Raw genomic sequence first — 25,600 nt, forward strand, 5'->3', positions numbered from 1 at the left:
TAGTTTGTCGAAGAATTAAATTCATTTACTTCATAAAGTAAACACAAAGCAATAATGTGCATTATGGCTTCAAAACTTAAAACTTGAGACCCTAGAACCAACCTTGAAGTGCTATATAGCTGCCTACTCCTCTTCCCACCCCTGGGATGGACAACCAAATATTCTTAGCAGCCCACTTGACTTACATGTACATAAAGATCATCTAAATCAATAAGATTAAACTGTAGAAGTACTGCTGCAACTCTGTATAAAGATGAAGGAGTTTCTCCATTTGGTTCCTTGAAAAACAAACAAAAAAGTTTGTTTAGCGCATAAAGTGCAACTAAAATCATATCCTTTACGTATCAATAATTAAGAACAATTACACCAAATAACTAGATCAATAAATGATACGCTTCATTGTTCTTCCTGAACATACATCTGAATTGAGGACAAAGATAATTAGGTCAACATCCCTTTTCACAAACATCTTCTGATGAACACAAATAAAGGTTTCAAAAATGGACACATTTTACAATGCATGCTAATATTTCAACAAAATCTGAAAACGAAGTGAGATTTTATATTGCATAATACTTAGTTTTAGGTTTTGTTTATACGTGTGTTTTCTTAACTTGCTTTTCAAGTTTTTCTCAGTGGAGATGCAAACAGACAAGAATGCAAATTTGGAAGTGCTGAACTGTGTCTACTTTACACTTTTCTCCCTATTTTACTTCTTGGGTTTTGTGTTAAATATATCTGCTTGTCAACTGATTTCCCCTTCAAAACTGGTGTCTATACATATTACATATGGATAAATCAACATTTCAAAATATAGAATGTCCAATTCCAGGCCAGCCCTGTGGACCCTGCACAGAAACAGAAGGATATTTGAATGTTATCAAGAAGAATTTTCCCCTATTCTTAAACTGCTTGTGGTCAGCTGAATGGAAGAAGTCGTGACAACTAGCAATTACTAAATGGCCAGATGCAAATAAAAAGCAAACAATGACAGTACATTATGTTCTGCTTCTACTCAACACTAAAAGCAAGATCTTTGCAAGGATCCTCACAATTGTGGTAAGTGTTATGGATATAACATAGGAAGCTAACCAAACTAGTGGATATCATATAAAGAAGGCACTGTTCACTGTATTTTTTAAGACAGGTAAGTCTTCAACTTCACAAAAGTTTAATTCTAAATGTATATAAATGGTTATTTAGTATCAAAACATTTCACTTTCCCATAAAAACAAATGGTAGTCAGGGTTTCAGAGCAAACCCACAAAAGCTTATTATCTGACTTGAATCCACCAAAAACACTCTCATTACTCCCCTTATTTCTGTGTTTCAATGAGTTCAACACAAGAAGCCCCTGACTCCTAGGCCAAACATCAACTCCCATACTATCTTCATATTGCTCTGTACAATCCCTGTTCTGTCCTAATCTGTCATTCTGTATTCTTGAAAACCTTCCATGGAATCCTCTGGAATTCATAATCCGTCCTCAGCAAAAACCCCTATATTTATCCTGAGCCTCTCCTCTAACTGTCCCTTCTACCGTCCTGCTCAAAGAGAGCCTAAGACGCCCCAGGAACACTACTCTCACTGTAATCCAGTCAAGCAGTGGCTCTTTTCTCCAGACCCCTCACACTACTAGGCCTGGAGGTAGGGTATGATTCATCTTTGCTTTTTATAGTTGTTTTCAGATTATTCTCCCTCTACCCTCCCTTTAAGCCCACCCAATTTTGAATTTCCAGTCACTCATAATCCCTTACTATTGCTGTGGTCTAGTTCCATTCCATTGTGGTCAAAGAAGATATTTTGTAGGATTTCAAAGTATTAAATTTATTGAGATGTGTTTTGTGACCAGAGTCTATCGTGGAGAACATCCCATGCACACTTGAAAAAATATGTAGTCTACTGTTGCTAGGTAGTGTTCTATGTTTATTAAGTCTAATTGGTTTATGTGGCTGTTTAAGTCCTCTATTTCCTTTTGTCTAGTTGTTCTATCCATTAATGAGAGTGGGTGGGGTATGGAAATGTCTAACAACTGTTGCAGAAATATTTCTCCTTGCAATTCTGTTAATGTATGCTTCATAAATTTTGAGGCTCTGTTTAGTGCAAATGTGTTTACAACTGTTTTATCTTCTTAATGGGCTGACCCTTTTATCAATATATAATGTCCTTTGCTGTGTATTGTAAAATTCTTAAAGTCTATTTTGTCTAATATATATTATAATAGCCACCCCAGCTCTCTCGTGGATACTATTTGCGTAGGATATCTATTTTCATACCTCCACTTTGAATATATTTCTATCTTTGGATTTCAAGTGAGTTGCTTATAGAGAGCATATAGTTGAATCATGTTTTATACATTCTGCCAAACTGCTTTTGATCACAAATTTTAATCCATTTACATTTAAAGTAATTACTGAAAAGGAAGGACATTTGCCATTTTTCTATTTGTTTTCTACAGGTATTATTTATTCCTCATTTATTCCTAATTTATTCCTCATTTCTTCCATTATTGCCTTCTTTTATGTTTTTGGTTGTTTTTGTTTTTTGTTTTTCTGTAGTGAAGCCTTTTCATTCCCTTCTTTCCTTTTCTGTTTTTTAGTTATTTTCCTAGTGGTTACCATGGGTATTGCAAATGATATTTTAAACTTAATCTAGTTTGAACCAATACTGACTTAGCTTCAGTAGTATACAAAAACTCTGTACCTATACATCTCGATCCCTCCCTTCTATATTTATTGTTTGCCAATTAGATTTATAAATACTGTTTTATTCTTTTATCTTTTAAATCACGTAAAAGGAGCTACAAATAAAAAATATAATACTGGCTTTTATGTTTACCTATGTAGATACCTTTACCAGTGTTATTTCTTCATATGGCTTCAAATTATTGTCTAGTGTCCTTTAATTTCAGCTCAAAGGACTCTAGCATTTCTTGTAAGGCAGGTCAACTAGCAACAAATTCCCCCAACTTTTGTTTATCTTGGAATGTCATAATCTCTTTGAAGGATAGTTTTACTGAATACAGAATTCTTTATTGACAATTTTGTTCTTTCAGCACTTTATATATGCCACCCCACTGTCTTCTGAAGAGAAATCAGCTGTTAATCTTATTGAAGATCTTTTGTACATAATGGGTCATACCTGTTTTGTTGCTTTCAAAATTCTCTTTGTCTCTGGCTTTCAACAATTTGAGTATAATTATAATATGTCTTGGAGTGGCTCTCTTTGAATTCATCTGCTTGGTGTTTGTAGAGTTTCTTAGATGTGTAGATTCATAGCTTTTATCAAATTTGGGAAGTTTTCAGCCATTATTTTTTTTCAAACATGCGTTCTTGTCCCTTTCTCTCTCCTCTGCTTCTGGTACTCCAATGTAAATATTGGTACTGGAATGTAACCTATTGTCTTAGACTCTTCATTTTTCTTCATTCTTTTCTCTTTCTGCTCCTCATACTGGATAACCTCAACTGGCTCATCAAGTTGGCTGATTGTTTCTTCAGTCTGCTGTTGTACCCCACTAGTGCAATTTTCATTTCAATTATCATGATTTTTGACTCCAGAATGTTTGGTTCCTTTTTTTATATATAATTTCTCTTTTTTTATATTGTCTGGTCTCCTTTAGCTCTTTGCTCATGGTTTCCTATAAATCATAAGCATATTTAGGACTGGTGATTTAAATTATCTAATAAGTAATCACCTGGACTTGCTCAGGGATAGTGTCTATTTTTTTTTCCCTTATGAATGAGCCAGAGTTTGTTTCACTGCATACTTCATTATTTCTTGTTGAAAACTAAAACCCAGAATTCGTAAAAGGTGATTGACAGTTTTTACCAGCTCATTAAGTTGCTTTCATGGAGGGACAGAGCTCTGGAGTTCCCTACTCTTCCATTTTTAGTTATGTCCTACTCTTGCCATCTATGGACTCCTGGGTCACTGTCCTTCATTTAGCAATGATCTTATAGCTTCTGACTCACTGTCACTCTGTCCAACTCTATTCCTTTCTTAATTTTTGGAGACTTTCATATATATCTAAGTGATATTTCCATCATGCCGGCCTCTTGGCTCCTGGAACTTCTCTCTTCCAAAGATCTTCTCTTCTACCCCATCTCAGCCATTCATTCCATATCCTAAACTTTAATATTACCAATACCTACATTCCTCCCAAAATGTCAGTTTCACATCTCTACCCTCAAATGGATCCTTAATGCTGCTGGACAGTCACACTCTATTTCTCTCATTCATTCATTCATTCTCCTCTCTCCTATATAATTATTTCCTACCTTCTCTCCTAACCTCTCCTAACCTCCAATACCTCCTCTCCCTCATCCTCTCTCAGCTGATGACCTTATTTTATATTTTAGTAAGAAAACTGGAACAATGAGTGAAATTTCTACAAACTCTCACCACCATATCCATCCATATGCTGCTTTTCTAGATGAACTCTCTATGCTCCCAAAGTCAATCCATCCACTGATGCCATAAACTCCATTCTCTCTATCCAAGAACATTACTCCAATAACTCTCTCCTCTTTTCCTACAGTTTTCTTCCTTTCTACTCAATCATTCCCATTAGCATAAATATGTGTTCTCTCATCTTCAAAAAATAATCTCTTGAGCTCACTTCCCCTGGCAGCTACCTTTATGCCTCTTTGTATTAACTGCTTTAGAGTTGTCTACTCTCACGATCTCCAATTCTACTCTCCCCATTCTCTAACACCAATCCAACTTTACCAAAATGGCTAGTTTTGCCCTCCCCAATGATAAATACAATGAACAAATTTTAGTCCTCATCTTAAATGACTTATCAGGGCATTAAACAAAGTTCATCATTGCTTCTTTCATTTAGTTTCCAAGATGCTATATTCTCTTTGTTTTCCTCTTACCTTATATATTATTTCTCTATCTCCTTTGCTGATTCCTCCTCTTCCCCAGGCCCTTTAACATTAGAGTGCCAAGGCTCAGCACTGGTTCTCTTCTCTGTCTCTCTATACCCAACTCTTGGTGATTTCATCCAGTATCACAACTTTATAGATCATCTACATGCTTCTGACATCTACATTTCTATTTCTGACCCAGTCCTTTCTCCTGAACAGCAGATCTATACATTCAGTTATTTACTCAACGTCTCACCTAGATATCTAAGACATCTCAAACTCAGCATTATGCAAAACTGAAATTCCTGATTCCCACCCCAGGTACACCAAACCCATTCCACCTGAAATTTACCCTATCTCAATTGATATAACACCATCCTTTTTGCTGCTCAGTCCAAAAAAGAGGTTAGAAATAGCCTTAACTCTACTTCTTCACATTCTGTATTTAATGAACCAACAAATACCATTGGCTCTACCTTCGAAATCTATTTGGAAGATCAACTTCCACTGCACATTAACCGTATCAATTCACTGAAAACCTAAGTCAAAATACACATGCACACAATGTCTTCTGTCTCTTATTTCTCTCTCTCATATCCATACCACTCATATCACCATTAGAGGCCACTACTGGAAAAACCCTTTACTCTGATAGCTAGTAATTAATAGTGGGGGGAGGAAGTGAAGGAATCATCCTGCCTTTCCAGTAGGAACTGTATTTCAGTGTAACCAAGCAACCCAAGCTGATAAAGGACAATTCTTCTTTACAGAAAAATGATAGCTAATAAATGTGGAAGGCATGATAACATTAGTAAATCAACAATTTGGAACCCCTAAGGTAACAATTGACTCAGGAAAGGATCATCCATGTATTCTAAGCCACGTAATGTAAGGTTAATGAAAAACTGGATATTCATGTGGTGCCAAAGTATCAACATACAGATAACTTCCTATTAATATGAGGGAAAATGTCATTGTTGAATGGAGGGATAAGACTGTCATCAGCTTACTAGGACATTAAAAGTCAGACAGGTATGAGATGTTACATGATATGAAACATATAGCACAACCTGTGAAGTCTTTTGGAATTAAATATTTTACCTGAACATGGTCAAGCTCCGATATCTAAGTACAAAAGACAAGACTGGTGACAAAGAACAAATTTAACCAACCACGAAGAAGCAATCAGATAAATCTAATAATACTTGGAAGACTAATGGAGTCTTCTATGGTAATGTTCTTTTCAACAAGTCAATGCCATTAAAGGAATGGGAGGAGACACTATTCTAAATTAAGAGACTGAATAATCCTAACAAATAAAACACATGGCCTCTGACCTGATCATTGTTTGAACAAAATAGTTATAAAATGTATTTGGTGGCAATTTGGGAAATCTGAATATGGCCTGAGTTTATTATATAAAAGCAATCAAGTCAGATACAAAATTGGTATGATGGCTATATAGAAAAGTCCTTCTTTTTAAAAAGTACAAATTAACATATTTAGGAGTAAACATTCATGATACCTATACTATAAATTGATAGTTCCAAAAAAGTATACCAACATGTTAATAAGCTTATTTTTAGGGTATTCATTACACTATTCACTCTTTTCTATATGTTGGAAAATGTTCCTATTAAAGTAAAAATATAAAAGAAACAAAATGAAAAAACTTAAGTCAGATCCCATCACTCTCCTACTCAAAATCCTCCAACAGCTTCACCCCACCATCAAAGTCAAAAATCTTGCAACACTAGCTTTATGTGATGTGTTCTCTCATCTTTGACCTCATCTCCTACCACTCTTCCCATCAATCTAATCCAGCCACACTGGTCACCTTATTCTCTTATTGGCTGTTCTCTTTGCCTAGTACCTCTTCCCCAGATATCTGCACAGTTTAAACCTCACATCCTTTGTTTCATTGTTTAAATTTACCTTTTCAATGAGGTATATGCTCACTATTCTATGTAACATTGCAACCTACCACTCTATCACTCGCACTCTTCCTCTACTCTGCTCTACATTTTGTTTGCATCATCTCATTGATCACCTTCTAACATACCATATAATTTACCTCAAAAGTAAGCATCACGAAGGGAAGAATTTGTTTGTTTACAGATGTAGCCCCAGCACTTAGAACATTATTACCTGGCACATAAGAAGTACTCAATGTTTCCTTTTTTATCAAATATTTTATTTTTTAAAGATTTCATTTATTTATTCATAGAGACACAGAGAGAGGCAGAGACACAGGCAGAGGGAGAAGCAGGCTCCATGCAGGGAGCCTGACGTGGGACTTGATCCCGGGTCTCTAGGATCATGCCCTGGACTGAAGGCAGTGCTAAACCACTGAGCCACCTGGGCAGCCCTTATTATTTTTTAAGTAATCTCTATACCCAACTCACAACCTCAAGATCAAGAGTCTCATGCTCCACCAACCAAGTCAGCCAGGTGCTCCAAAGATCAATATTTTTTTAAGTGGGCTCCACACATGGAGCCCAACGCAGGGCTTGAACTCATGACCCTGAGATCAAGACCTGAGCTGAGACCAAGAGTTGGACACTTAACTGACTGAACCACCCAGATACCCCCGATCAATATCTCTTATGTGAGTGAATTTAGGTTATAACAATGCCTAGCCATGATACCACTATTACTCCTATTGTTGTGTTTTGAATCCAGAAACCAAGGGACTGTGATATGGGTAAGAGTCCTCATCTCCTTCCTCTTTCCTGTGGCAAGACAACACCAGCCTAGTTTATCTTTTGGTACCCTCACACTTTCTAGTACTCCTTTCTGTCCTTTGTGCTGATCCCTCATGCTGTCCGTAAGCCCTCTATTATAACTGTCTCTGTTAGGGAATCAAGCAAATGTGTCTGCCAAATTTTCCAAAGTGTGCTCTCAAACTGCTTACATTCCACGCCACCCTTCTAAATCAAAACATCCAGTATAGCTGATCTTGGGTTGAAACCAGGATAAAATCACTCTCACTGACTTCATAGCATAAATAATGAGCTTTGCCTAGAAGTTCTAGCATTAAGGGGAAAAAAAAGAAGCTTATTCATCCAAGTAATTCCCAATTGATAAAAATATGGGTTGTGGGCAACAAGAATGAACATTTTCAGGTAGTGATAGGAAAAGGGATGGTGGAGTAAGGCAAGGGACCAATACACAAGGCTGACCATATATGCTTAGGAGCCAATTCCTAGGCTTTTATGCTCTTCATTTTCACGGCTGTCCTTACTTTACCTCCCAGACCACAAATTATCTAAAACCTTTGACATTTCTTCCTCCACCTTCAGTGGTCCTTCAGTCTGCGGATTTGTATAAGATAGCTCAAGTAGCAGAAACAAAGGGGTGTTACACAGAGCAATATGAGGGTTACACTTTCCAATAATAGGTTATTTCTAAGTCAAATGTTTCTTGACTGGGTACTTCTTATATAAGAAAATGGCCCATCATCTATTAAAAAAATTATTCCAACAATGTCAAACCCCCAAGGATATTTTAAATTCAGCTCAAAAGTATTACCATTATGAGGAATATTTTCATGTAAAAATTTTAAGATTCTAAAACTCACATTCAACTAACAATACTTGATGTTATACAGTAGGTCATCATTATTCACTGTAATATACTCTGAAACCTACAGTCTCCAAAGCCCTCACCTATATTCTAATTAATTAAGCTCAAGTTAAATTTCAGCTACCCTGTCACTTCAGCAGTTGGCTTCATGTTCTCAAACCCAAAGCAAACACAGAACCTCTTAGGACGTGATAAATACTTCAACTTTTCTTTCCCTGTACTAAGAGTGGACTCCCCGGCTGCTAGTAGAAACAGGGAAAGCTGAGATCACTAATTTTTGAACAAAGATAAAGTAATCTTGCCTAAAAACCCTGCCATGTGTCTTGTTTGTATCAAAATGCTATATGAAGTTCTGAACTGATTTCTCTTCTGGAGCATCCCAAAAAATGGAAAATAAAAGATAACCAGAGGTATTAGGTGGTGTTATCATTTGAGAATCCTAAAAGAACTTCTCTTACTATCCTGAATTTGAGCTCCAGTGGACAGGAATAGACCGTCTTTACCAGAATATCGTCAGTGCCTAGCAAAGCAACAGCGTATGATAAACATTCCATAAATGAAAAAAAAAATCCATAAATGAGTATTTCTTGACTGAGTATCCCAGGCAGGTAGACAAATTAGGAAAGCTATACCAAAGGGACAATAAAGCCTTATTAAATTAAAATCTTCCATACGATCATGAAAGTCCTCTTCCTAAAAACATAGGTCATTAACAATTAGTGAGCATTTACTATAGGCTAAGCAGTATATTAATCCAGAAAAATTAGTAAAATATAGACACAGATGTAGCTTATGCTAATATAAGATTTTTTTTTATTAGAGATAAACAGAGAGAGAGAGAGAGAGAGAGGCAGGCAGAGAGAGAAGCAGGCTCCATGCTGGGAGCCTGATGTGGGACTCGATCCCGGGTCTCCAGGATCACGCCCTGGGCTGAAGGCAGCGCTAAACCGCTAAGCCACCAGGGCTGCCTGTTTATGCTAATATAACCTGATAAGTGCCAGAAGTCTGTGTCAAGTTCTGTGAAAATAGAGATTAAGAAATTACCAATTCCAAAGAGGTGAAGGTCCAGCAAGACTTTACAGAACAAGCAGCACTTGAACTTAAAGAACAGAAGTGTCCTCGGGGGATCCCTGAGTGGCTCAGCGGTTTAGTGCCTGCCTTTGGCCCAGGGCGTGATCCTGGAGTCCCGGGATCAAGTCCCACATCGGGCTCCCTGCATGGAGCCTGCTTCTCCCTCTGCCTGTGTCTCTGCCTCTCTCTCTCTGTGTGTCTCTCAGGAATAAATAAATAAAATCATAAAAAAAAGAATAGAAGTGTCCTCAAGACAAAGAAAAGACAAGTGAGAGGGCTGAGTAAGAGTTTCTAGTTATAAGGAACTGCATATAAATAAAGGCCTAAATAAAACAATATCTATACCTAAGTTCAAAAAAATGGCTAGTAATTTAATATGACTAGAATATTAAGATTTGAGTGGGGGGGACTATTAAAGATGAGGCTGGAAAGAAAGAATGGGGCTAAATTGTAAAGAACCTTTTCTGCCACGTTTAGAAGTTTGAATTTTATCCTACAAAGGTTTTGGAGCAATTTGATCTCTTCTAGAATATAACAGTAGAGGGACACCTGGGTGGCTCAGCTGTTGAGCGTCTGCCTTTGACTCAGGACGTGATCCTGGGGTCCATGATCGAGTTCCACACCGGGCTTCTGCAGAGGGCCTGCTTATTCCTCTGCCTATGTCTCTGCCTCTCTCTCTCTCTCTCTCATGAATAAATAAAATCTTTAATTAAAAAAAGAATGTAATAGTAGTAATAATATGAAAAATGGATTGAAAGAGAAATAATCAGAGGCACAGATTAGATATAATTATTATAGTGGTTTAAATGAAAAATAATGTAAAATGCCTCAAGAATTTATCCACGTCCATAAAAGAATTCCCATGGTCACCATCTGTGTAATAAAATTCTAACTCAACACAGTAGTCAAGGCCCTTGACAATCTAAAGTGTGCCTACCTTTCCAATTTCACTTCCTGTCCCTTCTTTCCCCTGTATTTTACAATCCAGCCACATTAGACTATGTACTGTTTTTTCAATCAGTTATATACATTTATACTGCCTTGTCTTCACTCACAGTATTTGTTATTTCTGAACAGACAACTCTCAATCAACTCCTACTCATCCTTCAAGGACCAGATTTAAAAAGGGTTATATCTATAAAGTCTTCTCTAATCTCTCCCAAGGCTAAAATTTATTATGTTTTCCTCTAGGCTTTCACATCACATCATTCATGCTACTAATACAGTACTTATCATATGGCATTGTAGCTATTCATTTATCTACCTCCTTAGCTAGAATGGCCAAGCTGAAACAAATCATTTACAAATAAAATTCAAATTAAGTTGTACATATAAAAAATGAGATTTATCACTCTCTGTAACACACACATACACACACATATGTATACACATACACTTACATATTTTTTTTTACCTGGTAAAATTTGAATTTGAACCCAAGAATATGACACAGTGTTTGCGGTTCACACATACTCATGTAAGATTCTAATAAAGATATAAAGAAGTCATCATGTTCTGGCCTGCATTCAAACACTTCTAAAATGACATCCAAAACTCTATTGGGATCCAGATTAAAGCATCCTGCAACAGAGGAGATATACACAAATTCAAAAGTGATTATACATCATTTCTAATAAAACTATTAACTTTCAGGGAAAACATATAATAAGATAAAAATGTTTTTAAAAACAACTTATTTTACAAGTTTGCTTCCCCCACACCAGAGGATAATCTTAATAATTTTCAAGATGACCAAGTCCACTCCCCATATTTTACAGATGAGAAATATGACTTGCCCAGGATTACTAAGGGGTTAATGACAGAATTGGGGCTGGAGCCCAGGACCTACAATGCACAATCAAGTAAACTTTCTTGTATTCCACACTCTCTTGATTACTCAGGCTAGTTAAACAGCTCTGCATTTTTAATTCTCAGGAAAATATGACAATCAATGCATTTACAAGTTAGGCAACTAAAGGAAAGAGTTTTCTTTCATGTTTTAAAAAGCAATTAGAATGTTGGTAAACAGTTAAAAGTTCAGGTTCATAAAAGCAGAACATCATTTTTAAGAATCAATTCTTAGTTCATCCTACATACAACAGGACTATAAACCATAACCATACCACTGATTTGTATCTATGGTTTTGGGCAGACATTCGAAGAGGAAAACAAGTATACTACTGATACTGAAGAGATGGAAGAATACCAAGGAGTTGGAGAAATAACCAGAGTGTAGCTAACACAGGCAAGAGAGGAGAAAAACAATCTAGGCAGAGCCAGAAAAGAAAGCAAAAGAAGCACCAACTAGGTTCCATTGGTTACTTATCCTTCCTAATCTCTTGGGGGTAAGCTAAAAAGGGCCAATAGACACGGATTTAATACATTCCTATCAGCCACCCTATTCTTTTTTTTTAAGTAATTTATTTATGATAGTCACACACACACACAGAGAGAGAGAGAGAGAGAGAGAGAGAGAGAGAGAGGCAGAGACACAGGCAGAGGGAGAAGCAGGCTCCATACACCGGGAGGCTGATGTGGGATTCGATCCCGGGTCTCCAGGATCGTGCCCTGGGCCAAAGGCAGGCGCCAAACCGCTGCGCCACCCAGGGATCCCAGCCACCCTATTCTTAATACATTATTAATTCCACTTGCATTCAGCTTCACCTGTACCATAATTATATTATAGTGCAGTCATATTATATGCACAACCATTTGCACACAACAAAAAGAAATAAATGTAAACAATACAAGCGATTCCACCATTTCCTCTCAATAAAATGTATGCTTATGACCCAGAGTGAGCATAAAATATCAATCTGCTATTCCCTCAGTTTATATAAATTCCCATATGTCTTGTACATCAAGCTGAATGGAATTCTACAATTTTGAATTACCTATTTTTCAGTAGATATAACTCCTAAATGCAAGCTAACCACTTCATTGAGGCAAACAAATAAATACTCATTTCTTCTAATGCTGGAGGAAGAAAGAACAACTGTGTTGTTATAGTTATAGATAGATGACTTAGGAGATTTTTCAAAGAAAATTCTTATATAAGGTATTTTATGAGAGGAGATTTCCAGAGTTACTTCTATTAACTCCACACTCAGAGTTACATTGAATGCTATAAAACTAATACCTGATTCACAGTATCTCAGCAATCACTTGGAAAACCAAACTCTCCAAATATAAAAAGTATTTCTTTCCTCTTTTTATGAAATCCAAAGAATACATTTTCTTCTATTTCTCATTCTAAGGGGAAAAAAGACTAACACAGTGATCATGTCTTACTGAAAAGAGCTCCAGATTTTGATAAATTCTCCAAAGAAATATTTACCAAAAGTTCTGAGAAGAAAACTTCTAAATATTTTTGACTCGCCCTGTGCCCCAAAAAAGTATGGCCTATGAATGTAAAAATGAATCCAAAATAGCAAATGGGGCAGCCCAGGTGGCTCAGCAGTTTAGCACCATCTTCAACCCAGGGTGTGATTCTGGGGACCCGGGATCAAGTCCCACACCGGGCTTCCTGCAGGGAACCTGCTTCTCCCTCTGCCTGTGTCTCTGCCCCTCTCTCTCTCTCTCTCTCTTTCTTTCTCTCATGAATAAAAATATAAAATCTTTTTAAAAAAATAGCAAATGGAATTTTTAAAGGCTACTAGTGGTAATATAAAATGTAAAATGGCACAACTACTTTGTAAAACTAGCAGTTTCCCTAAGAATTAAACTTATATCTACCCTGATCCAGGCAATTCATTCCTAAGTATTTATCCAAGAGAAATAAATGTCTATGTTCATACAAAGACTTGTACACATCTTTGATAGCAGCTTTACTTGTAATAGTACAATCTCAAATGTCTATCAGCACGTAAATGGACCAACGATAGAACAGTGTAACTGAGATAAAAACAGCAGAATACTACTCAGAAAAAATAAGGAAAGAACTAATAATACAAGCAACAACATGGATGAATCACAAAATAATTATGCTGAATGAAATAAGTCAGACAAAAAAAGAATACTATATGATTCCATTTATAAAAGAATTCTAGAAAATGCAAACTAATCTATAGTGACAGAAAAGATATCAGTGGTTGCCTGGAGAGGGGGAAACAGAATGAAGAAAGATGAAACATAAAGGGGCATGAGGAAATCTGGGGGGACAAGGCAGTGGTAAATGTGCATTATCTAGACTGCAGCGATGTTTTCACAGATGCATACACGTTATAACTCAAACTGTACACTTAAAATATACAGTTTATGTCAAGTATGCCTCAATAAAACTGAAAAAAATGCTTCTAAACTATTCTAACACTGACAGTAAACACTGAAAGTAAGACCTAGCAAATTCTCCAGCCTTATATCTGCTCCTAATTTACTAAATATGAAAATCCAATCACTAAATAAAAATGAATACTCTGATCATAGATGACAAAAGATACATTAAATATAATTTAATTTTGAAAAATTGCTGGTTGATAATTACCCATCAAGCTACATACACAAAACTTGTGAAATGACTAGAACAACATGGCACATGGGAATATTGCGCTTCATTCACACTGTTTTCAAGTTTATATTTTCAATGTGCTACAATGTGAACCACCCTCATTATTGCTTTTTTTTTTAACAGTACTACTGTATCAAGGCTATTCTATCAGTGATCTGTACTGTCAAGTAACTACCAGTTTCTTTGTAGGTGCAATTTAAGGCAGTAATCTAAAAGAGAGATATGTACTTTTATTTATGACAGATATCAACCTTTGCATCTTTCACAAAAGAAAAACTGGCTTATGAATTTTCTATTAAATGTCTCAAATTTACTGCAACTAAGTAGAGTGACCTCTGCTCCATAAGATGGAAAAAGTAACCAAACCACAGATTTATAAAGATGATTTTTAAAACCTTAAAGATTTGCTAGGTGGGCAGTCCTGGTGGCTCAGCGGTCTGGCACCACCTTCGGCCCAGGGTGTGATCCTGGAGACCCCAGATCGAATCCCACGTCGGGCTCCCTGCATTGGAGCCTGCTTCTCCCTCTGCCTGTGTCTCTGCCTCTCTCTCATAAATAAATAAAATATTAAAAAAAAGATTTGCTAGATAACAGTTATTCCATATAGAATAAGACTCTAGTAACAATCAGCAAGCCTGGAATGTCCAAAATAATTTTTTTTCTAATGGCAGCTGTGGTAAAACAAAAGCACTCTTGTGCTCAACCATCTTAGAAAGGATTTTGTGTAGCCCAAGAATCAAGTCAGGTGATCTTGAAAGAGATCATATGCTTAGCTCCCTACCTCTATCACCAGCTACACTAGGGATATATGCACACATATAATGCCTTTATGTCTTCTGAGGAACAAGCAGGGAACAAGTAGAAAAATAAAGCAGTAACAGACCTGTAATGGCCATGGATGCAGTCCTTCATTTAAATAAACATTCATTAACCACCTGCTATGTGCCAGGTACTTGTGATATGGAGATTAATAAAATGTCTAAAAACAGAGTTTACACCTTTTGAATGTATCTTTTTAGAAATGCACTGAAAAGTAACTGAAATTTTCCCAAAGACAGACAAGATGGCAATAGTCATTATTAGAGAAAGTGATTGCAACTAGAGGCAAAAAAAAATTATAGGTTAAACTTACAATGGCTGTTTGAGGAATATGCCAAATTGAGATTCCTAACAGGAAAGAAATCCCAAGGTAATACTGTAAACATGACTGGGAGAAATGTCCAGCCTCTACACTTGAGATGAGAAAACAGAATAGCTTCAATTATCACGTTCCACACAGAAAGGACCTTATGAGACAGAGAAAAACCACGTCTTGAACAAAAGGACATGATCCAGCATCTAGAATTACTTTAGAAACAGGCTATGCTGTAGTTTAAGTGCTTGGACCCTCCCACCAAAAATTCCTTTAAAAAAAGATTTTATTTATTTATTTATGAGAGAGAGAGAGAGAGGCAGAGACACAGGCAGAGGGAGAAGCAGGCTCCATGCAGGGAGCCGGATGTGGGACTCAATCTGGGGTCTCCAGAATCATACCCTGGGCTGAAGGCAGATGCTTAACCGCTGAGCCACCCAGGCTGCCCCCAAAAATTCGTATGTGGAAATTCTAATCCCCTATGTGATGGTATTTAGGAGGTGGGGGCTTTGAGGGGTGATTAAGTTATTCACTAGAGCAGAGCTCTCATGAATGAGATTAATGCCCTTAAAAAAATAGAGCTTCCCTGCCCCTTCCACCATGTGAGGATACAGCAAGAACTCAGAAGTCTGCAACCTAAAGGAGGCCTTCACTAAAAACCCTGATTTTGGACTTCCAGCTTCCAGAACTCTGAGAGATACATTTCTATTGTTTATAAACCACCCAATCTGTGGTAACTTTGTTATAGCAGTCCAAACGGACTAAAACAGGCTAATAAAAACCTTATTTCTAAGAAATAATATTTGCAAAAAACTGTACATCTCAAGGAAAGAACCAGAGAACCAAGATGCAGAGAAATGCACCTAACAAAAGTACAATTTTAAGGAAAAAAAAATCTATGCTTGAGAACTCCAATAGCTGTCTTTTTCCTTTTTTAAGTTTTTTATTATTTATTTGAGACAGAATGAAGGAGAGAGTACGAGCGGGGGGGGGGGGGGGCAGGGGCAGAGGCAGAGGGAGAGGGAGAAGCAAGCTCCCATCTGATCAGGGAGCCCAAAGCAGGGCTCTATCCCAGGACCCTGAGATCATGACCCGAGCCAAAGGCAGATGCTTAACTGACTGAGCCACCCAGGTAGCCCAGTAGTCATCTTTTTCATAGCAGAAAAAAACTTTATAACTAGTATACAGTAAAGAAACTTCAATAAAGCAAAAACACAAAGGAGGCAGTCAACTGGGCTTCACTTTTCAAGGGACAGCAGAAAGCTCAAACAGATAAGATGCTTCTAGGCTAAAAGGCTCTTACATCCAGATTGGTCCAAAAATAAAATACAAAGTGCACTCAAGATAACTTAGTCAAAGGGGTTAAATGTCCCATAATATACACAAGAATCATTCAACTTGGGGTCTTATTTTAATCTCTCTCTGGTCACCTGCCAAGCAGCTAAGAGAACTTGTGAGACTAAATGTGCAGAGATTCTCACCCTATCTTTCCCCACCCACAGCCAAATCTACAATCTTGGAAACCAGGCAACAAATTAAGGTCCTGAGGTTTGGTGAAGAGGGCTTGGGTTCTGAGTGAGAAGGAAAGGTTAGAGCCTAGGCCAAAAAGATCCTGGACCACTAAACCCAAAAAACTAGGAAAAACTATTTCCACTCCCTAAAACTACATTCAAGTTAGTCCAGGACTAATTTTTAGCCAGAACTTTTGATTTAGAGCAGAAATCAGCATTGTGTGGCCTATGGGTCAAATCCTTTCAGTTTCTATAAATAAAGTTGTACTAGAACACATTTATTTACATATTATCTATGGTAGCTTTAAAACTACAAAGGCAAAGTTGAATAGTTGCAACAGACACCACATGGCCCACAAAGCAAACAAATATTTACTACCTCATCCTTTATAGAAAAAGTTTCCTGAGTCCTAATTTAAAAGAAAGAAAAGGAATACCTATTACTCTTTTTTAAGGGCATTCAGAAGAATAGTGCTTATAGTTTAGTTCAACAATCAAAGATGTCCATCTCGGGGATCCCTGGGTGGCGCAGCGGTTTGGCGCCTGCCTTTGGCCCAGGGCGCGATCCTGGAGACCCGGGATCGAGCCCCACGTCAGGCTCCCGGTGCATGGAGCCTGCTTCTCCCTCTGCCTATGTCTCTGCCTCTCTCTCTCTCTGACTATCATAAATAAATAAAAATTTTTTTAAAAAATTTTAAAAAAAAAAAGATGTCCATCTCTGGTATCTTTCTTTGAATTTCTAAAAGATGCTTTTTGCCATCCTGATGCAGGGTTCATTTGTGTGGGGTCTAGGACTTGGTAGCTAAAGACACTACTAATAACTATCCATTCTCATTTAATAAGTTTTTTAAAATTAGCGTCAGACTGGAGATCACAACCACCACACAGATTCATGATTCTTCTTTGCTTACTCATGCAGTAAACAGTCCTATCTGACAGGATATAAACATTTTTATTACATTTAGGATACAAACATTTTGATGTGTCAGAAAATTTTAGGGAGCAATTTATTAGCTTTTAATTAAGGATGATAAGGATTTCTACTGATCAGGCCAAGTGCCCTGAAACATAAGTGCATTTAAATGCATACCTCCCAAATTAGGTATCAGTTCTGCCAATGGCTAGTGAAGGAGATCAGACCCAAGATAGCTTTGTATGAGGTATTACGTCCAGATTGCTCTACAGAGAAAATGATGGGAATAAACAAGGGGAAACTTGTTTAAAGATGTCTTGAAAATAAGATGCTAGGTCAGTGAACTGCTCTGGCCAGATGAAACAAGGCCTGCGTGGAATCTGCATCCAATAAATTTTAACACTGAAAAAGTACTCATTGGAATTGGGAGTCTTAACCTCAATCTCCATGTTGATGAAAAACTCTTTCCTCAGACAATAGGGGAGAGGATAGACTCAGCTAGCCAGAGAGAAACAAACACTGAGTCAGGGAGATGAGCTTACTAAAATCTTCCACATTGGGGCACTTGGGTGGCTCAGTTGGTTAAGCATTTGCCTTTGGCTCAGGTCATGATCCTGTCCTGGGATTGGGTCCCAAACTGGGCTCCCTGTTCAGCAGAGAGCCTGCTCCTCCCTCTGCCCTTCCCCCCTGCTCATGATATCTCTCTCAAATAAATAAAATCTTTAAAAATAAAAAAACCCTCCATGTCAAGGAAAAGACGCTAAGAATCACTGTAAACTCTACAAGAAAGAGAGAATTACTCATTCATTTTTCAACAAATATTTACTTGGTACCTTCATACCAGGTTCTGAAGTACTGAACAAAACAAAAACCACTGTTTTCATGAAGCTGATGTTCCGGGGGGGGGGGGGGTAGAAAGTAAAATGCATTTCATATTATATGGTGATAAGTGTTCAGAAGAAAATACAGTGAATGAAAGGGAGTGTTGAGGGGGATGGTCAGGGAAGACTATACTGAGGAGGTAACATGTGAGTGCTTCTGGCCTAGTCTGCTTGGAGGTCCACTTGGTATATTGTGAGACTGCAGTTGTGACTACCACACTGTTCTTCAGAGACAGTAACATAACCTGTTCTATATGAGAGCCAAGTTCAAGGTAAGAAAGTAGTGTATATTTTCCCAGTTAGATAAAAGCATACCTTCAAGAAAATCCCTCTTTGAAATGTCCTAAAATAACAAAGAACTAAAAAGGTATAAACCCACAAAGACAAAACTTAGAAGAAACAAGGACAAGAATTATCAACAAATAGATAAAACAGAAACACAAGAATAATTGAGGAGCTTACATAGTATAAGAATTCTTAATGTGAGGCACCTGGGTGGCTCAATTGGTTAAGCATCTGCCCTCAGCTCAGGTCATGATCCTAGAGTCCTGGGATGGAGCCCTGCATGGGGCTCCCTGCTCAGCAGGGAATCTGCCTCTCCCGCTTCCCCCACTTGTGTGTTCGTTCTCTCTCTCAAATAAATAAATCTTTTTTAAAAAAATGTTTTTATCTGAGAAATATCATCTTAAAAGAGTACATGGAAGGATGTAAGGAATGACAAAGCTATAGGAAAGCAATACTACAAAGCAAGCATCTCAAGCTAGATCAAAATGCTGTAGGAAAAATGTAGAGCCTACCCTGAAAAGAATAGAAAGGAAATCCTTTGGAGGCTTTTTAAAAATAGGGCATGCCACACAGATAAGAGCCCTGCAACCCACAGCCCACTAGTCTTAGTGGTAAATTGATAACAGGAGGAAGTAGCAAAGAGAATAAATCAGCTGCCAGAACTACACTCACTTCAAAGGTGGGAGAGGGATGGGTGAAACAGGTGATGGGGATTGAAGAGAACACTTGTGATGAACGCTGGGTTTTGTATGGAAGTGGTGAATCACTATATTGTACACCTGAAACTAATACTGCACTGTGTTAATAGGAATTTAAATAAAAACTTTTTTAAAAAAATAAATTTAAAGTAAAAGTTCTTTATCCGCTACACCTGCTGATCACCGAAAGCCTAAGGTAAAAACAAAGGTAACTGTAGTAAATCTAGTTTTATCTGGGTTTCTATACACAGGAATGGAGGAAGGGAATGGGGATTGGGACACTTCCACTCTCTTACTCATACATAAATTTCAAAAGCAGAGAAAAAAAATTGAGAAGTCAAGCATAAGCATCCCCTAAAATATAACCAGTAATGCAGGGAACATGACTTCTCCAACAGGTCTCAAAATCTTTTTTTTAAACAATTTTTTTAATTTTTATTTATTTATGATAGACATACAGAGAGAGAGAGACAGGCAGAGACACAGGCAGAGGGAGAAGCAGGCTCCATGCACCGGGAGCCCGAAGTGGGATTCGATCCCGGGTCTCCAGGATCGCGCCCGGGGCCAAAGGCAAGCGCCAAACCACTGCGCCACCCAGGGATCCCCAGGTCTCAAAATCTAAGACCTCTAGGTGTTGTGAAATCTTCCTTAAGATAGCACACCTAACAAGTAATAGCAAAATCTCTTTCATTCTGAAAAATCAGGACTACCCTAGTTTTCTACCATTCATTCCTCCTTTCTACAGAAGCCAACTATTTCCTCCAAATGCTCAATGCAAATAAAAAAGATTAATGCTAAAGAAATTCTATTTAAAAGGTAGGGGGAGTAACACTTCCCTATCTTTTACAATATCTGCCACACTTATTTTAAAAAGGCTGTTGTACAAATGTTGGAGAGGATGTGGAGAAAGGGGAACCCTCTTGCACTGTCAGTGGGAATGTGAACTAGTGCAGCCACTCTGCAAAACTGTGTGGAGGTTCCTCAAAGAGTTGAAAATAGAGCTACCCTATGACCCAGCAATTGTACTACTGAGGATTAACCCCAAAGATACAAATACAGATGCAGTGAAACAGCAGGACACTTGCACCCCAAAGTTTACAGCAGCAATGTCCACAACAGCCAAACTGTGGAAGGAGCCTCGGTGTCCATCAAAAGATGACTGGATAAAGAAGATGTGGTCTATGTATACAATGGAATATTACTCAGGCATTAGAAAGGACATATACCCACCATTTGATTCAACATGGATGGAACTGGAGGGTATTATGCTGAGTGAAGTAAGTCAATTGGAGTACAAACATTATATGTTCTCATTCATTTGGGGAATATAAAAAATAGTGAAAGGGAATAAAGGGGAAAGGAGAGAAAATGAACGGGAAATATCAGTGAGGGTGACAGAACCATGAGAGACTCCTAACTCTAGGAAACGAACAAGGGGTGGTGGAGGGGGAGGTGGGCAGGGGGATGGGGTGACTGGGTGATGGGCATGGGGGGGCACTTGACGGGATGAGCACTGGGTGTTATGCTCTATGGTGGCAAATCAAACCCCAATAAAAAATATGCATAAATAAATAAATAAGCTGTTGTAATGATAAAACAAGATATGTATCAAAGTCTCTTGTAAAGGTATTTTTAAAGTCAAGCTCAAAAGAACTAAACATCACCATGTTTCGAGAATTCAATGAAGATTTTATTAAAGTTTCACATGTTCTTATTTTCTACCCTCTATAAAATTACTGAGAAATACTTAAAAATTAAAGGTAGAAATACTAGAGAGAAAAGAAACTAATACACACAGGTAACAGTGACAAAAAAAGATTTCTCATAAATATCATCCCAAATTTTATTAGTACTGATAAAATCTTAGTACAAGCTAGACATTTCTTTTTTTAAGATTTCATTTAATTATTCATGAAAGAGAGAGGCAGAGGGAGAAGCAAGCACCCTTCGAGGGGCCTGATGCAGGACTCGATCCCAAGACCCTGAATCATACCTTCAGCCAAAGGCAGATGCTCAACCACTGAGCCACCCAGGTGTCCCATCATTTCTTAATTAAAAAAAGAAACCTATTGGGTGAAATGCACTTTTTGTCTTTATGGTTATTCTCCAACAGTTTAGAAAAACTTACTATCACATAGATATGTCTTACCTATTAAAGATTTGATATTTTCTAAGATTAAATCACTAGTAATATTTCCAGATAAATCTTGCCCCAATTCAGCAATCAGCTTGGCATAACCTTCATTCTCTTCTCTTAACAAATTGAATTTTTGCTGCTTATAACTGAAATTAGATAAACATCATAAAGGGAATAAAATTAATTCAATTAACAAGCTTACATACAAGTACTGTATTCTCACTGAATTTTCATATCTACTATATAGAACAATTATAAGAATAGTTGTTGAAAGTTTACTTGTCTATTTTTTAAAATAGAACATAAACAATGATTCATAAGAAACATCTCAATGTTAATTACACAGGGAAAACCAGTAACACAAAGAATACTGCTAATCCAAAGGAACAATAACATACCACTATTTCCACTGTTAACTAAGAATGTCTAGGGTATAACCATACTTGTAAATTATTTTATTAGTAATAATAAAAGCACTGAATATTATTTTGACTTCTAATATAGAAAAAAATTAACATTGGTTTCACGCAGGTAAAGTTCACTGCTGACTCAATAATCCTAGGCTTCTTTCAAAGGAAAAATCATAAGACATTCCAACAGCAGCAACAAAAAAGAAAACTTCAAACTGCCTTTAAAAACTTCTAGTATTCAAAATGAGAACTAAGAAAACATACTCAGATATTTGATCTGCAACACAAAGATATATGTACTTACAAGAGTTTTGTCTTGATTTTAACGGACTTTTGATTAAACTGCTGTGATTGTTTGATAAGCCCTAATGATTCCAATGTTTCTGGATCCAGGCGTTCCTTTAGAACTGTGTCTGAAACTAAATACTGTATTAAAAAATATTAAAGGCCGTTTATTCCTTAGCATATCCACAATTTAAGTACATTCAAAATAACTTTTCCCAAATAAGAATATTAAAATCACATTTAAATATATATCAACAACTTTCAATTTATTTTTTAAAAAAGCTTGGAACTTCAATTTAACAAAAATGATGACTCTTCAAATATTGAAAAGTGTGACATACAGCTCTTTAAATAAAACTTACTAAAAAATTATATGCATGCTGTATACAGCGTACAAATGACAAGAACTACAGATGAAATTCTGATTAAAATTGAATTTTTCTTTAAGATTAACACAGCACTTCAGCCTTCATTAGTTTCTACTGTTTAAGTCAAATTCTAGTAGACCAAAGACAAGGACATCTTCCAGGTCTGAGTAATAGCATTTCTCCTTGGTTCTAAATGTATGAACATAAAATAGTTTACTAGACAATGATTATGACAAGTTCTAGAATTTATTATTTTTAAACTACCTCCATTCTTGTTCTCCTTGCCTAATAAAGAGTTTATGAAAAACTCTTCAGTTTAAAAGCTGTCCACATCACTTCTACTGATTTAATAGATTCTTACCTTTTCCTTATTTAGGAACTTACTAGGTCAGGAATATCACCAAATTTTGATATATACAGATAGTTTATGTGATATGAGGCCTGCATATTTCATAAAAGTAATTATCATGTCTAATTTTACAAAGCATTCCATTTCAAAATCAAAATCTCACCTTATAATGAATAGCCAACTGAATGTCAATATCGTCCTCCATTAACATGATTAGCTGTGATTACAACTGTTAAATGTAAAAATCTACAAAGGGAAAGTATTTTTATAACTTACCAAACATGCTAATACCAATTGTGTAAAATAGTCTCTCTTGCTTTTTTCTTCTAAACAATTCGTCTCAATATCTATAATGATGGAAGAAAAAAAGACAAAAGTTTGATTTTTCTAGACTGTCTCCAGCACTAAGTAAGCACTAAGATACTTATTTTCTTTAAAGCTACCTAACTTTAAAATGCCTCATTCTGAATTTGGAAAAAAATCTGCAACTATAGTAAGCATAAGCTGTCCTTCATATGCATATGAATGCTTAGGATTAATTTTTCCTGATACTGGAGACTGACCCTGTGACCAATAGCATATCCATAAAATGATATGTTGATTACACAGGAGCTACATGCTATGGTACTGGAAGAAACAAAAGTTTGAAACAATAATGTTTGTAAAAATGGAAATATTCAAGCAAAGTTTAAATGACAACACGTTAGAGATGCTGAAGAAGAGATTTCTTCCTTAGGTGGAAAGCTGAACTAGGTGACAAAAAAGATCTCCTAACACTAAAGATCTTATTACCTATGAAGATTAAACCTCTGACCTTTGCCACCTTGGTACCATGTACCATGTTCTAACCAAGCTATCTGGCATCAACTCTATGAAAAGACAGTATTAAAAGAATATTTTTAACATCCTATTTTGAATTACAATTCCAGTCAGCAAACAAAAATTTATTCATGATTTTTATTTTCTTCCTATTGAAATATTTAAAAACTGAGGGGCAGCCCTGGTGGCTCAGCAGTTTAGCGCCGCCTTCAGCCCGGGGCGTGATCCTGGAGACCCGGGATCGAGTCCCATGTCGGGCTCCCTGCATGGAGCCTGCTTCTCCCTCTGCCTGTGTCTCTGCCTCTCTCTCTCTCTCTCTCTCTCTCGAATAAATAAATAAAATCTTTAAAAAAAATAAAGCATGGGGCCCAGGGAAGAGACCCCTCTTAAAAAAAAAAGAAAAGAAACTGAGACCTCCCTGAGTTTCAGATTATTCAGAAAAATCTGTCAAACAATTTTATGATTATGGAGGACATAAAATAATTAGCTCTTAATGCCAAGCATCAAAAAAATTCAACCAGGATTGACAGGATTGCAAAGTTGATCTCAGGATTATTGCTTTAATGATTACATACTATTATATTAAGCTCAACTCATAATTTACAAGAGACACCGATTTTGGTGATGTAACAAAATTGTCTTCTAAGGGTTCTACAGTTTTCCCCAGATGTCATAGCACTGATTGACTTCAGTTTACTTTCTATTGCCATCACTGAGAATCAAGAGAAAGGAATTTATCATCAAACGTGTTCACATTTTCCTGGCCCTTCTCCCCTTTCCAGTTTTAGTGCCATTTCCCAATATCCTGGCCACTGGAGCTAAACACATGGTCAGCTCAAACATATTAAGAGAATTACAGGGTACAATTTATACAATGTAAACTGCAATACAATCTCATTCTCTCAGTAAGAATTTTAATCCATGTGTATCTCATCAATCCCTTCCAGGGATTCCTAGTTGTCTATTTTCTGGTCTTCTTTTCCCTCCTCGGCCTAGAACTTCAAGGACACTGATCTTGAGGGCTCAGAACTAAACTGGGCCTATCCTTTTAACCAGTATCTATCTACCCAGGCCCAAAAGTCCCTGAGATCTACCCCCCAAAGTCCCTAAGATCAGAGCACCTGGGTAGCAGGTTCATCTTCTTCAAGCCAAGTCTGCTCTCCTTTTAGCCATCTGACCTGACCAAGATACTACTCTCTGGGTTCTGACCATGTTAGGAAATGCTTAATAGAACCTCAGTAAATTTCTTTGTTGAGCTATCTCAACAACCAATACAGGACTCTTATAATCACAGTTATGCTTTCCCTGTTCCTTCCTTCTTTTTGTCCTAACTCATGAACTATTCTAATAAATTCATTATCCCTGACTCATCAATCCTGAATCAGTACCTAGTAAATTCTCTTTAATTTCCCCTATGAGGGGCTCTGGATGGCTCCGTCTGTTAAGCCTCTGCCAGCTCAGGTCATGATCCCAGGGTCCTGGGATCAAGCCCTGCATTGGACTGGGCTCTCTGCTCAGTGGGGAGTCTGTTTCTCCCTCTCCCACTCCTGCTCCTCCTGCTTGTGTTCTGTGTGTGTGTGTGTGTGTGTGTGTGTCAAATAAATAAATAAATAAAATATTCTTAAAAACTAATTTCCCCTATGCTACTAAAAGCCCTCAATCATTTCCAACTGTAGGTTCCAGTGTCATCAAACCACCCACTCCAGCTCAGAGATCCTATCAGTGCATCAAGTTACACCAGACTTCCCTCTCCAGGTCAATATAGCTTTCAGAAACTC

General features: G+C 37.1%; 1 protein-coding gene across 11 annotated transcripts in view; it reads right to left on the reverse strand.

The window, feature by feature from the left end:
- THOC2 (THO complex subunit 2) overlaps nucleotides 1-25,600 on the reverse strand; it is a 134,643-nt gene that overhangs the window by 57,273 nt on the left and 51,770 nt on the right. For all 11 annotated transcript variants that reach the window (XM_055337385.1, XM_055337384.1, XM_055337383.1 and 8 more), the window contains 5 exons: nucleotides 23,280-23,350; nucleotides 22,306-22,427; nucleotides 21,604-21,737; nucleotides 10,942-11,108; nucleotides 186-278 (listed from right to left, as the gene is read on the reverse strand). In XM_055337385.1, the coding sequence (XP_055193360.1) occupies nucleotides 186-278; nucleotides 10,942-11,108; nucleotides 21,604-21,737; nucleotides 22,306-22,427; nucleotides 23,280-23,350 (587 nt within the window). The remainder of the gene's footprint in view (nucleotides 1-185; nucleotides 279-10,941; nucleotides 11,109-21,603; nucleotides 21,738-22,305; nucleotides 22,428-23,279; nucleotides 23,351-25,600) is intronic.

The sequence above is a fragment of the Nyctereutes procyonoides genome, unplaced genomic scaffold (genome assembly GCF_905146905.1).
Source record: "Nyctereutes procyonoides isolate TBG_1078 unplaced genomic scaffold, NYPRO_anot_genome, whole genome shotgun sequence".
NCBI classification, from domain to species: Eukaryota; Metazoa; Chordata; class Mammalia; order Carnivora; family Canidae; genus Nyctereutes; species Nyctereutes procyonoides.